This window comes from Aquarana catesbeiana, linkage group LG08 (genome assembly GCF_042186555.1).
Source record: "Aquarana catesbeiana isolate 2022-GZ linkage group LG08, ASM4218655v1, whole genome shotgun sequence".
Taxonomy (NCBI): Eukaryota; Metazoa; Chordata; class Amphibia; order Anura; family Ranidae; genus Aquarana; species Aquarana catesbeiana.
The window spans coordinates 292,472,065-292,487,647 of NC_133331.1; the positions used below are offsets into that span (position 1 = coordinate 292,472,065).

The 15,583-nt window shown below is 48.5% G+C and overlaps 1 protein-coding gene and 2 pseudogenes across 1 annotated transcript in view; 1 reads left to right on the plus strand and 2 right to left on the minus strand.

The window, feature by feature from the left end:
- Positions 1 to 15,583, plus strand: part of LOC141106799 (uncharacterized) — a 262,881-nt pseudogene that overhangs the window by 145,887 nt on the left and 101,411 nt on the right.
- Positions 1 to 15,583, minus strand: part of LOC141104964 (uncharacterized) — a 71,539-nt gene that overhangs the window by 24,367 nt on the left and 31,589 nt on the right. The window contains exons 9-10 of the mRNA XM_073594773.1: positions 2,935 to 3,186; positions 2,230 to 2,904 (exon numbers count right to left, since the gene is read on the minus strand). Coding sequence (XP_073450874.1) covers positions 2,230 to 2,904; positions 2,935 to 3,186 — 927 coding nt within the window. The remainder of the gene's footprint in view (positions 1 to 2,229; positions 2,905 to 2,934; positions 3,187 to 15,583) is intronic.
- On the minus strand, positions 15,100 to 15,191 carry LOC141106954 (U2 spliceosomal RNA; annotated as a pseudogene).

Sequence of the window (15,583 nt, forward strand, 5' to 3'; positions counted from 1 at the left end):
TGAAACAGAACATTCACAACATCACTCCGTTTAACCAACCCCCTATACCCACAAATAAAAATAAAACTTGGGCACACACTAGTTAGGCCTGTTATCCCTGATTCCCATGTTATTGCCCCAACAAAGTAAGCTGGATAAAAGATCTTTTGCAGATGTTCAACTGTAATGATCAGTCCTGTCATGTAGTCTGATCTCCCCTTCTCTTCACAAGCAATATCTAGCCCCTCTATCACCACGGCATCTTCCTTTGAAGATTCTGCTGATGATCAGGGGAGATCGGACTACACTGCTTCAGGGACCTAACCAGCAGTGACACCCCCTCCTTCTCTCTCCTAGAAGGACCCAACCAACAGTGACACCCCCTCCTTCTCTCTCCTAGAGGGACCCAACCAGGAGTGACACCCCCTCCTCCTCTCTCCTAGAGGGACCCAACCAGCAGTGACACCCCCTCCTTCTCTATCCTAGGAGCAGCAGTGACACCCCCTCCTTCTATCTCCTAGTGGGACCCAACCAGCAGTGACACCCCCTCCTTCTCTCTCCTAGAGGGACTCAACCAGCAGTGACACCCCCTCCTTCTCTCTCCTAGAGGGACCCAACCAGCAGTGACACCCCCTCCTTCTCTCTCCTAGAGGGACCCAACCAGCAGTGACACCCCCTCCTTCTCTATCCTAGAGGGACTCAACCAGCAGTGACGCCCCCTCCTTCTCTCTCCTAGAGGGACCCAACCAGAAGTGACACCCCCTCCTTCTCTCTCCTAGAGGGACCCAACCAGCAGTGACACCCTCTCCTTCTCTCTCCTAGAGGGACCCAACCAGAAGTGACACCCCCTCCTTCTCTCTCCTAGAGGGACCCAACCAGCAGTGACACCCCCTCCTTCTCTCTCCTAGAGGGACCCAACCATCAGTGACACCCCCTCTTTCTCTCTCCTAGAGGGACCCAACCAGCAGTGAGACCCCCTCCTTCTCTCTCCTAGAGGGACCCAACCAACAGTAACACCCCTCCTTCTCTCTCCTAGAGGGACCCAACCAGCAGTGACACCCCCTCCTTCTCTCTCCTAGAGGGACTAAACAAGCAGTGACACCTCCTCCTTCTCTCTCCTAGAGGGACCCAACCAGCAGTGACACCCCCTCCTTCTCTCTCCTAGAGGGACCCAACCAGCAGTGACACCCCCTCCTTCTCTCTCCTAGAGGGACCCAACCAGCAGTGACTACCCCTCCTTCTCTCTCCTAGAGGGACTCAACCAGCAGTGACATCCCCTCCTTCTCTCTCCTAGGAGGGATCCAACCAGCAGTGAAATCCCCTCCTTGTCTCTCCTAGGAGGGACCCAACCAGCAGTGACCCCCCCCCCCTTCTCTCTCAGAACTTTGAAGTCTTGAGTGTCTGGGATCAGTGGACTTCACCCCTACAGGAACAAACACTCCTTGCTTTGGAAGTTAAAACTTTATTGAATAGTTGTGTGAGAACAATCCAATATGTCTACTACTAAACGAGATTCTGTAGATGTTCGTCAAATGGATTCTTCATCTAACATGGAAAAGGTCTTTTGTATAAATGAGGGGGGGGGGGGGCATTGAATTATCCATCATAATGATCATTCCCTATTAAAAAAAAAAAGATAAAATCCATACCATTAGTAAATTCTGATATCGTAACATGATAAAGAAAGACTACATAGATTCATCACTAAGGGGTCAGGAAAATAGAGGGCAGTGCCAGTGTGGTTAGAAGACGTATCACATGCCCAGAGCCTTGGGCTTCTGATGTTTAGGTAGAGAGCAGCATGGGACTTTGGCCGAGAAGGGCATAGAAGATGGGAAAGGTGGAGCTGACCTGCGTCCTAGCACCGAGAAAGAACCTGAGTGGCAGCCGGTGAGATCCGAGGGAGCCGCTTCTGGTAGAGCCTGGTCTGTTGCCTGAGTGCGAGCCTGAGACACGATCCTAACACTGTGCTTCTTCTCAGCTTCTCTGATGTACAGCAAAATATGGCTCCTACAGAAGACGTTAGCTACACCTTTAGGGTTGTTTGGGTTCTCCGAGGCTTGGAAGGCCAAGACTTCTATAGGAAACAGTTTCCCGCACTCAAAGCAAGAAAATGGCATCTTTACTCGTCTGCGTTATTTCCAGGAAAACAAATGAGTTTGTAATAAGACTTCTCCCCGGCGTGAGATCCTTTAGCTGCAACGAGGTCTGATTTTAATGCGTAACATTTTCTGCACTCGGGTCAGGCACATGGCTTGTTTCAGCGTGCGATCTCTGATGTCTGTAAAGACAGGACTTCTCGGAAAAAGATTTTCTGCACTCGGAGCAGGAATACGGCTTCTCGCCCGTGTGCGACCTCTGATGCCTAGAAAGATGGGCCTTCTGCGAAAAACATTTCCCGCACTCAGGGCAGGGAAAGGGCTTCTCACCCGTGTGCGATCTCTGATGTCTGAAAAGATGGGCCTTCTGTGTAAAACATTTCCCGCACTCGTAACAGGAATACAACCTCTCGCCCGTGTGCAATATCACATGTTTGGAAAGAGTGGATTTCTGTGAAAAACATTTACCGCACTCAGGACAGGAGTAAGGCTTCTCCCCCGTGTGGGACCTCTGATGTATGAGAAGGTCTGATTTCTGTGGGTAACATTTCCCGCACTCACCACAGGCATATGGCTTCTCGCCCGTGTGCAATCTCTGGTGTTTGGAAAGACTGGATTTCTGTGAAAAACATTTCCCGCACTCAGAACAGAAATACAACTTCTTGCCCGTATGCAATCTCTGATGTCTGGAAAGATGGGCCTTCTGTGAAAAAACGTCTCCACACTCAGAGCAGGAATAGCGATTCTCCTCCACATGAATCCTGTAATGTGTGACCAGTTCTGATTCATGTGGAAAACATTTCCCGCACTCAGAACAGGAATGAAGCTCCTCCCCCATGTGAGATCTCTGATGTACAGAAAGACTTTGTTTAGAGTTAAAACTTTCCCCACATTCAGGACAGGAAACTTTCTTCTTTCTCTGAATTCCGGCACCATCCCTCACAGTACGAGGTTGCTCAGAGTCAGAGGGATTCCATGGTCTATCCACACTGTGAAGTCCACCATCCATAGTGGACCTCATTGTCTTTTCTCCTCCACAATCTCCTGTGATGTCCTCATCTTCTATTCTACAACCTGGAGATAAAGTGAGACGATCCTTTGAGGGTTTCTTCCTGGCGCGTCCTGGAAAAATATAAAAACATCATCAATAAATATGAGAGGGTTAGTTGACTTCCATCAAGATTCCATCTGGATCAGGTAGATATGAGTTAGCAGATTTCCCACATATGGCTCACCTGTGCTGATCTCTGTAGGAGTGTCCTCCTCTATGAATGTCCTCATCATTCCAGCCTCCTCCGTATATTGCTGATCATCCCTCACATACGTCTCTTCTACTTCACCCTCAACTTTCATGTTCATCAGATCTTCACCCTAAACCAAGAGAATGGCAGAAAATAACATCTGTAACATAGAAGTATTTATGATGTGAGATCACATAGAAAATATCATCTTGTAGAGTCCACACATCGTCTCCACATGTCAGAGTGTTCAATCACTTTATGTTCCCGACCCTCAACTCCACCTACCTGATGATGGTGAGGGATGGTGTGATCTTCCTGAGTGGAATCCCGGGAATACAGAGGACGGGGACATCTCTCTGGTGGGTTTCTCTTTTTAGGTGGCTCTATCATAACATCCTCATAGAGATCCTCGTGTTCTTCAGAAAATTCCTTCATAACACCATACTCCTCATCCTCCTCTTTATACTCTTCTTTAACAACAATATTATAATCCCTGAGGTTTCCACTCTAAATATATAATAAAATATTTATTATAAGAAACAAGCTTGTGTATAAATTATAACTAAAAGTGATTATTCCTCATCTACCTGATGATGGTGAGGGATGGTGTGATCTTCTTGCGTGGAATCCCGGGAATACAGAGGGCGGGGACATCTCTCTGGTGGGTTTCTTGTATTAGGTGGTTTCATCATATCCTTATAGAGATCAGTGTGTCTATCGAAAAGCTCCTCCATTACTCCATACTCCTCGTCCTCCTCTATATACTCTTCTTTAACAATAATACAGTCCCCGAGGTTTCCACTCTAAATTTGTAATAAAACATTTATTGTAACAAACATACCTGTGTATAAATTATAACTACCAGTGATTGTTCCTCATCTACCTCATCATCGTGAGGGATGGTGTGATCCTCCAGTGTGGAATCCCGGTAAAACAGAGGACGGGGACATCTCTGTGGTGGGCTCCCATTACTGGATCCATCCATGACGTCCTTGTAGAGATTATTATGTTCTTCTAAATACTCCTACATACAGAAGTAGACATATATGATACAGTCACCACCAAAACACATTCCTTGTCTGTTACTGGATAATGTCCCAGAATTCCCAGAATCCTCCTCACCTCTCCTGTCAGCAGCTCCATCATCTTCTTGGTGACTTCTAGAATCTTCTCCATGTTGTGTCTCTCAGGTTTTAGGGAGTCACATGGAGGCACTGTGATGGTCATATGATCACCCGACTTCAGAAGAGGAAATCTCTGTATTTGAGAACCAATAGGAATATCATGTTAGAATCCCAGAATCCTCCTCACCTCTCCGGTCAGGTCTGTATATTATTCCCAGAGATAAGAGTGATGTCATGTGACCTCCCAGAATCCTCCTCACCTCTCCGGTCAGGTCTGTGTTTTATTAATAGAGATAAGAGTGATGTCATGTGACCTCCCAGAATCCTCCTCACCTCTCCGGTCAGGTCTGTGTTTTATTAATAGAGATAAGAGTGATGTCATGTGACCTCCCAGAATCCTCCTCACCTCTCCGGTCAGGTCTGTGTTTTATTAATAGAGATAAGAGTGATGTCATGTGACCTCCCAGAATCCTCCTCACCTCTCCGGTCAGGTCTGTGTTTTATTAATAGAGATAAGAGTGATGTCATGTGACCTCCCAGAATCCTCCTCACCTCTCCGGTCAGGTCTGTGTTTTATTAATAAAGATAAGAGTGATGTCATGTGACCTCCCAGAATCCTCCTCACCTCTCCGGTCAGGTCTGTGTTTTATTAATAGAGATAAGAGTGATGTCATGTGACCTCCCAGAATCCTCCTCACCTCTCCGGTCAGGTCTGTGTTTTATTAATAGAGATAAGAGTGATGTCATGTGACCTCCCAGAATCCTCCTCACCTCTCCGGTCAGGTCTGTGTTTTATTAATAGAGATAAGAGTGATGTCATGTGACCTCCCAGAATCCTCCTCACCTCTCCGGTCAGCAGGTAGATGATCTCCAGGGTGAGGTTTAGTATCTTCTCAGTCATGTGACTCTGGTCCTCCTCCATCCTCATTGGTGTGGTCATGTGATCTATGTGGGTTTCCCTGTAGATGGATAACAGAGAATGATCTGGACTGTACAATAATAATGGGGTGTATGGGGGGTAATATGAGGGTCTCTATCATGTAAGAATGGTCCCCAGTGAGATTACACACAGAAGCAGTTTAGTGTTAGAAGACCTCAAGCAAAATTGATCCCAAATGGCCTTTATAAGGGAGTTCGCTGCCTCCAGAGATTGCAGGTTGATCTTCATCTCTCCAGTGGGCCTCCTCCTGTGAACCCTGTGTTTGTGGATTCTCCGTTACCGACTCAGCTTGCTCTTGGACCTGTCTTCTGCCTGCCTCCTGGTTTGACCCCGGCTTGCTTAACGGACTTGCATTTTCTGCTCTCCTGTGTATTACCCTGGCCAACCCTCCTGACTACGCTTTGTCCTAACGTCCACACCTGGTACCCCAACCTCGGGTCGGAACTGGCTACGCTTTTGCCTTCTACTCTACCTGTGACCTGCTACTTACCACAGGCGCCACCTGCCTCCAGTCGCTGCACCAGTCCTACTTCATCTAATCCAGTGCCTCTGCTGACTACCTGGATTTCTTGACCAGCAAAGCTCCAGTCGGGACATCCTCTCCAGCAGGCGGCCCGTGCTTCTTTGAGCCTAGCACCTCCTCCTTTCGCCTTCAGGGGTGCCTGGAGCTTAGCTGCAAGGGAAGCCCTCTCACCATTTAGCCTCCAACCGGGTATGTGATAACAACTCTTCAGTGGAAACATGCTTCCCTGCCTGATCCCTTAGCACAGACCCCCCCAGAGCAGACTCCCTCAGTACAGACCCCCCCAGTCCAGTCCAAGCCCCAAAAGTACAGATCCCCCTCCCAGCGTAACCCCTCAGTACAGACCTTCCCCAGTACAGACCTTCCTCTCCCAGTCCAAGCCCTCCATACAGAACCCCCCCAGTAGAGTCCCCTTTTCTGGCCCATCCCCTCAGTACAGATCCTACCTAGTACAGATTCCTTCAGTACAGACCCTCCCCAGTACAGGCTCTCTCGGTACAGACCCTCCCCAGTCCAGACCCCCAAAGTACAGATCCCCCTTCTAGTTAACCCTTCGCTACAGAACCCCCTCAGTACAGTCCCCCCTCCCAGCCTATCTCCTCAGTACAGACCTTCCTCTCCCAGTCCAAGCCCTCCATACAGACCCCCCCCAGTACAGCCCCCTTCCCAGCCTATCCCCTCAGTACAGACCCTCCCCAGTACAAACCTTCCCCTCCCAGTCCAACCCCTCCATACAGACCCCCCCCAGTACAGCCCCCTTCCCAGCCTATCCCCTCAGTACAGCCCCCCCAGTACAGACCTTTCTCTCCCGTCTGTACAGACCCTCTCCAGTACAGACCTTCCTCTCCCAGTCCAACCCCTCCATACAGAACCCCCCAGTACAGCCCCTCCCCTGGCCTAAACCCTCTGTACAGGCCCTCCCCAGTACAGACCTTCCTCTCCCAGCCCAACCCCTCCATACAGAACCCCTCCAGTACAGCCCCCCCTGTCCTAAACCCTCTGTACAGACCCTCTCCAGTACAGACCTTCCTCTCCCAGTCCAACCCCTCCATACAGAACCCCTCCAGTACAGCCCCCCCTCCTGGCCTATCCCCTCTGTACAGGCCCTCCCCAGTACAGACCTTCCTCTCCCAGCCCAACCCCTCCATACAGAACCCCCCAGTACAGCGCCCCCCCCGGCCTATCCCCTCTGTACAGACCCTCCCCAGTACATACAAACCTTCCTCTCCCAGTCCAACCCCTCCATACAAAACCCCCCCAGTACAGCACCCCCCCGGCCTATCCCCTCTCTACAGACCCTCCCCAGTACAAACATTCCTCTCCCAGTCCAATCCCTCCATACAGAACCCCCCCAGTACAGCACCCCCCCGGCCTATCCCCTCAGTACAGACCCTCCCCAGTACAAACCTTCCCCTCCCAGTCCAACCCCTCCATACAGACCCCCCCAGTACAGCCCCCTTCCCAGCCTATCCCCTCAGTACAGCCCCCCCCAGTACAGACCTTCCTCTCCCATCTGTACAGACCCTCTCCAATACAGACCTTCCTCTCCCAGTCCAATCCCTCCATACAGAACCCCCCCAGTACAGTCCCCCCTCCTGGACTATCCCCTCAGTACATCCCCCCCCCCCATCCTTTAAGCCTATACCCTCTCAGTACAAACTCCTCCCCAATCAAAAGCCATTGCAGACTTCCTTTTAGTTTAGATCTCATTTCCAATCAGTGGCAGTTCCGAGTGAGGGAAGTCCACCCCTCGGCTGTGTCACGTGACCGGAGCCAAGGACAACTGCCGTTGTCAGTAGGGTTGCCACCTCATCCCTTTAAAACCGAACACATATTAATTCTGTGGCTGATTAAGGCGGTAATAAAACTCACTTGGTGCCTTATCTGCATTCTTGACTACCAGGCACTTACACCCCCTTCCTGCCCAGGCCAATTTTCAGCTTTCAGCACTGTCGCACTTTGAATGACAATTGCGCGGTCATACAACACTGTACCCAAACAATTTTTGTTATCATTTTCTTCACACAAATAGAACTTTCTTTTGGTGGTATTTAATCACTGCTGTTTTTTTTTTTTTTTTTAACAAAAAAAAAAAAAGACCAAAAATTTTGAAAAAACTTTTTACTTTTTTTCTGTCAGTAAATTTTGTAACTAAGTAATTTTTCACCTTCACTGATGTGCGCTGATAAGGCGGCACTGGTGGGCACTGATAGGCTGAACTGATGGGCATTGATAAGGTGGCACTTATGGGCACTGATTAGGTGGCACTGATGAGGAGGCACTAATAGGCCGCACTTATGCGCACTGATAGGCGGTACTGACGGGCACTGTTAGGTTAGGCACTGATGGGCACTAATAGGCGGCACTGGTGGGCACTGATAGGCGGCACGGATAGGCGGTACTGATGGGCGACACTGATGGGTATTGATCGACAGCAGAGATGGGCAGTAAGGATGGGCTCGGGCGTGTTCACACACTCCACGTGCAGTGCCCGCCAGGAAGTCAGCACTGCGCTAATCACAGGCAGTGAGACATTTTCCCGATGTGCGGCTGCAGGGATCGGGACAATGTCTCACTGCTTGTGATTAGCGCAGCGCCGTGCCAACTTCCAATCGGGCACTGCACCTGGAGTGTGTGAACACGCCCGAGCCCATCCTTAATGGGCAGCACTGATAGGTGGCACTGATAGCCAGCACTGACTGGCATCACTAATGGGCACTGATTGATGGCACTTGTGGCCACTGATTGCTGGCATTGGTGGGCACTGTTTGGTGACACTATATTGCTATATTGTAATCAACCTGATTACATTCCTAGATGTCCTGCTGCGTGGAGATGCCGCTGATCGGCTCTCCTTGCCACACACTCTGTCAGTGTGAGGCGAGGAGCACCGATTCCCTGCATCTCAGTTTTTACATGTGATTGGACACAGCCAATCACATGGTCAAACAGCCGCGGACACGGCTCTTTACAGAGATCGGGGTCGCGCCGTGCCCTAGCAACGCGGTGCGGCCGCGATCGCCGCGCATCCCCCCGCCCGCGGGCACGCGAGAGAGAGGCCGTTCAGGGATGCCACCATATGACGTCCACCCAGAACGAGAGCCGCACCGCCCCGCCGTCATTTGACTTTGGAGTGGGCGGCAAGCAGTTAAATTAGCCTCAGAACCTGTGCAATTAATATGTGTTCGGGTTTAAAGGGATGAGGTGGCAACCGTAGCTGTCAGACAGAAGTTGTGCTGCAACGCCTATAATACGAGCTCTACAGTGCCGCTCCTGCCTGTCTGACAGCAACATAAAAAAAGAAAAATGTTGGGCGAGTGGCCGTCCAGCACCCCAGACTATCGGTAACAAGTGCGGTCGGCACCCCTCACCCGCCCAAGTGCGCCACTGTTTGCTGAATCAGAAATCCCATTCTCTATGTAAAGTCTGTTTCATTTTGAAATTTGTTGGCTTTGTTTTTAATCTCCCGGCAAAGTAAACTGAAGAGGATTCCCTTTATGTCCAAATAAAACCGCCCAATCCCAGAGTAAACATCGTAAAATACATTCGTTGAGAAAACTGAATCTCCAAAATGAAGAGAATGTTCCGGCCCGGTAAGTGGGGGAATGTTCTGCCCCCGAAGGGGTTAATCTAGGTTTCCACACTATATATGTGTGTATCATCATCTGCCGAAGATAAAAGACGTCACAGTGACTATGGAGGAAGAGGACGGAACATGATGGGGTGGGGGTAGTTACTGGGCGTTAAAATAAAATAATATCTTATTACCTCCTCTGCTGCCACTTCCAGCGATGTCTCCTCTCTACTTCCTCCCGATTCACCTCTCACCCGGAACTTCCTGTCCGTACCTGACATCACTTCCTGTTTATCTTCCATAGAGTCTTTCTATCTCTATGGTAGGTGAGATCACCACCTTGTGGAGCTCAGAGGAACTGCACCCCAGCCCCCCCCTCCCCCCTCGAGAAATGTCTCGTAGTGTAAACACAGGGTTTTGTCAGATTAGGTGACCCGTCAGAATTATAAATGGTGTTTCGTCACTTATGGCGACCCATCACATTTGGCTACCCGCTGGAGTGCGCATGCGCGATGCCGCCATATGCGTTCCAACACTTTTAAAATGTTACATTTAAAAGTGTTAAAAGTGACAAAAACACTTTTATAAAAAAAATTTTTAAACACTTTTAAAAAAGTGCTAAAAGTGACAAAAGTGTTGGAACTCATATGGCGGCATCACGCATGCGCACTCTAGCGGGTAGCCAAATGTGATGGGTCGCCATATGTGACGAAACAATGGAAGTGATGTTCCGTCGCCACCATCTTGCTACACCCCGCCCTCGTCCGCAGTGAGGATACACTGAGATGGGGGCAAGCGGACATCTTGTTACACCCACCGAAGTTTTGCATTTCTGTCAGAAACCATGAAATCAGGCCGAGACAGAAGTACAGTTAAATCACACTTGTTTAATAATAACAGTAAAAAGAGCAAACGTAGTCAAAACATAGCCAAAGTTCAGTAACCGGAAGGGATAGTCAGCCGAGCCAGAAGTCAGGGATCAATGTAGTGGAACAGCAAGCAGGATCTGGAGCCAGAAGGGATGTCAGCAAAGCAAGTTTTGAACAGGATCGCAGGAGAATAGTCTCTGTGATGTTGACCAAGGCGAAGGCAGAGATCCTCTGGACTGGACGGCTTAAGTAGGCAGGACTGACGAGCAGGAAATCATCAACAGCTGAGTAACTGTGGAGAGAGATGGGAGCTGGCAATTAGCCGACAGCTGAGCGGCCAGCTCAGAGCAGGAAGGGCTGAGCCCAGCCCTGACAATTTCACTGTTATTTTTAATAGTAAACGGAGCTTATAAGGTCAAATACAGTATTTAGAAATCTGATGGACTGTTTCGATGTTGAATTTTAAAAGCAGCGGCAAACCTGATGACCTCAGAGGTTTGCTAATCTGACAGAAGGCCGCTGCTTTTATAATTCAACACGTAAACAGTCCGATGGATTTCTAAATACTGTATTTCACCATATATGCTCCGTTTACTGTTTAAAATAACAGTGAAAAGTGCAAAACTGCGGTTGGCGTAACAAGATGTCCGCTTGCCCCCTTTTCGGTGTATCCTCACTGTGGAGGAGTGCGGGGTGTAGCAAGATGGCGGCGACGGAACGTCACTTCCGTTCCAAATTCCGACGGCTCGCCAAATCTGATGAAACATCAGCCTTGCTCTGTTTTTGTATGTACTGCATATCCTTATAGGTGGGGTCATCTCCACTCCACTCCCACCAAGGGGGGTAGAAATATATCACTGATCGGGATGAATGGAGGCAGTTGCTTTTGCCGAATGCTTGTTGTAATTAGTCTCTTATTTGCCTCGCAGAGATGCTTTTGGCAAACGTGGAAAAGAACTGTCTACCTTGAGAAAAGAAAACCTTCCCATGTTGCTTTGCAAGACCTCTGACACCCCTGAAGACACCCCCCTGGTAACCAATCAGTGATTGTTCATCCTTTCCCCTTTAAAGCCAGGCTTTGTTCCCATTTGTAGGTTAGTGGCTGAGATAGGGGTGTTGGAGAGCTCCAGAAGATGTATTGATTGGACTATACTATAAAAGTTGTATACAGTATTATGTATTTATAACTTTTTGATGTTTGTATATTTGTGAAAGAATGCATCCTATAGAGCAGTCATCTACAAACTGCGGCCTGGGGCCAGATGTGGCCCTTTGCTTGCTTTTATGCAGCCCTTGGGGCATTATTCCCCCCTCTGTCAGTAACCGATGAAGGGGAACTATTCCTCCCATTGATACCAAGGATGGGGCACTATTACTACCACTGACACCAATGATGGGGCACTATTCCGCCCATTGATACCAATGATGGGGCACTATTCCTCTCACTGATACCAATGATGGGGCACTATTCCTCCCATTGATAATAATAGTGACACACTATTCCTTCCATTGATACCAATGATGGGGCACTATTCTTTCCATTGGTACCAATGATGGGGCACTATTACTACCACTGATACCAATGATGGGGCATTATTCCTCCCATTGATACCAGCGATGGGGCACTATTCCTCCTATTGATACTAACATTGGGGCACTATTCCTCCCATTGATGGGGAACTATTACTACCACTGACACCAATGATGGGGCACTTTTCCTCCCATTCATACCAATGATGGGGCACTATTCCTTCCACTGACACCAATTATGGGGCACTATTCCTCCCACTGACACTAATGATGGGGCACTATTCCTCCCATTGATAATAATAGTGGCACACTATTCCTCCCATTGATACCAATGATGGGGCACTATTCATTCCATTGATACTAATGGTGGGGCACTATTCCTTCCATTGATACCAATGATGGGGCACTATTCCTCCCACTGATACCAATGATGGGGCACTATTCCTCCCATTGATACCAATGATGGGGCTCTATTCCTCCCATTGATACTAATGATGGGGCACTATTCCTCCCACTGATACCAATGATGGGGCACTATTCCCCCCATTGATAATAATAGTGGCACACTATTCCTTCCATTGATACCAATGATGGGACACTATTCCTTCCACTGACACCAACTATGGGGCACTATTTTTTCCATTGGTACCAATGATGGGGCACTATTACTACCACTGATACCAATGATGTGGCATTATTCCTCCCATTGATACCAGCGATGGGGCACTATTCCTACCATTGATACTAACATTGGGGCACTATTCCTCCCATTGATGGGGAACTATTACTACCACTGACACCAATGATGGGGCACATTTCCTACCATTAATATTAACATTGGGGCACTATTCCTCCCATTGATGGGGAACTATTACTACCACTGACACCAATGATGGGGCACATTTCCTCCCATTCATACCAATGATGGGGCACTATTCCTTCCACTGACACCAATGATGGGGCACTATTCCTCCCACTGACACTAATGATGGGGCACTATTCCTCCCATTGATAATAATAGTGGCACACTATTCCTCCCATTGATACCAATGATGGGGCACTATTCATTCCATTGATACTAATGGTGGGGCACTATTCCTTCCATTGATACCAATGATGGGGCACTATTCCTCCCACTGATACCAATGATGGGGCACTATTCCTCCCATTGATACCAATGATGGGGCACTATTCCTCCCATTGATACTAATGGTGGGGCACTATTCCTCCCACTGATACCAATGATGGGGCACTATTCCTCCCATTGAAAATAATAGTGGCACACTATTCCTCCTATTTATACCAATTCCTTCCATTGATACCAATGATGGGGCACTATTCTTTCCATTGACACCAACGATGGGGCACTATTCCTCCGACTGACACCAATGATGGGGCACTATTCTTCCCACTGATACTAATGATGGGGCACTATTCCTCCCATTGACACCAATGATGGGGCACTATTCCTCCCATTGACACCAATGATGGGGCACTATTCCTCCCATTGATATCAATGATGGGACACTATTCCTCCCATTGATACCAACGATGGGGCACTATTCCTCCCATTGATATCAATGATGGGACACTATTCCTCCCCGGACACCAATGATTTGGCACTATTCCTCCCATTGGAAATTATAGTGGCACACTATTTCTCCTATTAATATGATGGGGCAATATTACCACCACTGACACCAATGATGGGGGAACTGTTCCTCTCATTAATATTAGTAGTGGCACACTTTTGCTCCCAATGATACCAACGATGGGGCACTATTCCTCTCAGTGACACCAATGATGGGGCAATATTCCTCCCACTGATACCAATCATGGGGAATTGTTTACTCCCACTGACGCCAGGACATTTTCTACTCCCACTGGCCACAGTCCGGCCCTACTAAAGTTTGAAGGACGGTTAACTGGCCCTTTCTTTAGAGAGTTTGGAGATCCCTGCTATAGAGACCTAACGGTAAATCAGAGTCAATGCACAAGATCTCCCCACAGTTCCTCCATCTAGACAAAGGCAATCTCTCAGCTATGAGGACCATATACAGTGCCATGTTACAACCAAAAACGTAAATGTATTTTATTGGGATTTTATGTGATAGACCAACACAAAGTGTCACATAATTGTGAAGTGGAAGGAAAATGATAAATGGTTTTCAACATTTTTTACAAATAAATATGTGAAATGTGTGGGGGGGCATTATATTCAGCCCCCTTTACTCTGATAAAATCTAGTGGAACCAAAAAATAATAAAAAGAGTCCACCTGTGTTTACTCTCAGTATAAATACAGCTTTTCTTTTTCTTCAAAGCCCGTGGTGTGTGAACACACTCCAAAATTTCCAACCGGTGCAAAGAAAAAGTGCACACCATAAAGTGAGACACAAAAAAGTGCACAGGGTGTACACATGGTCCTCCTCCGAAGAGAAGGGACCTTTGCCCGGATCCTCCGGGGCGTTAGGCTCCAGACGGGGACTGGGGTACTTCACATGGTCCATCTGGCCGAAACCAGATGGACCCCATTCTCTAGGAGGTCTGCCGAAAACAGACCACCCCAAGTACTAGGTGGAGCCCCCCTGAAGAGAGACCCCATGAGAGAGGGCGGACCAAGCCAGAAGGCCATGTCCACCCCCTTCCAAGGACGTTCAGGGCAGGCCCGAGGACCTACACCCTACTAATCAAACGTGAAACGTGTACAAACCCAACAACAACAAAAAAAGACATAAAGTGACAGACACAACAAACAACATAAAGGCGGGGAAAAGGGAGGAGGAGAAAGTGCTAAGTGCCATTGTATGATGGAATGGCCGGCCCTGAGGCCAAGAATAAAAAAATTCCTCTGGTTCTGGCCAAAGGGCCCGGCCCAAGAGGCAGGTGCGAAAAAAGTGTGTGTGGTGCAGTGACCTAGGTGCAGGTAAAACTCAAAGTGGGACACCAACACAGTGAGAGTTACGGCACCCCTGGACTGCCACTGCCACCCCTGGAGGGGCACATACACCAAGGTTGTCTTTCGGGACCCGGCTTTCGGCCAGACCCAGTGCCTCTCCATCCCCATCAGGAGGTAACCCTTCCGGCTTTCTCTAGGGGAGACCTATTAATGGCCCTCAGTTCGTCGAACAGTCTGGTTTCGGCTCTCCCCGATACTAACCGTCCAGGTTATCATTACACCAAGTGGATTTGCATAGCCACCGCCACGCCTAACCTACCACCACAGGTCAGGGACAATAGCACAGCGCCACCTCTTGGTATCTTATAAGAACAGATACTACACTTGATCTTAGCCATAAGGCCGAGAAGCTTTTTCACAGAATAGCTGACTTAATTCTGTGACAGTATATACCTGTATCAGTATAAATACAGCTGTTCTGTGAAGCCCTCAGAGATTTGTTAGAGAACCTTAGTAAACAAACAGCATCATGAAAGCCAAGGGACACACCAGACAGCTCAGGGATAAAGTTGTGGAGAAATTTAAAGCAGGGTTAGGTCATAAAAAAAATCACGAAGCACTGTTCAATCCATCATCCAAAAATGGAAAGAGTATGGCACAACTGCAAACCTACCAAGACATGGCCGTCCACCTAAACTGACAGGCCGGGCAAGGAGAGCATTTATCAGATAAGCAGCCAAGAGGTCCATGGTAACTCTGGAGGAGCTGCAGAGATCCACAGCTCAGGTGGGAGAATCTGTCCACAG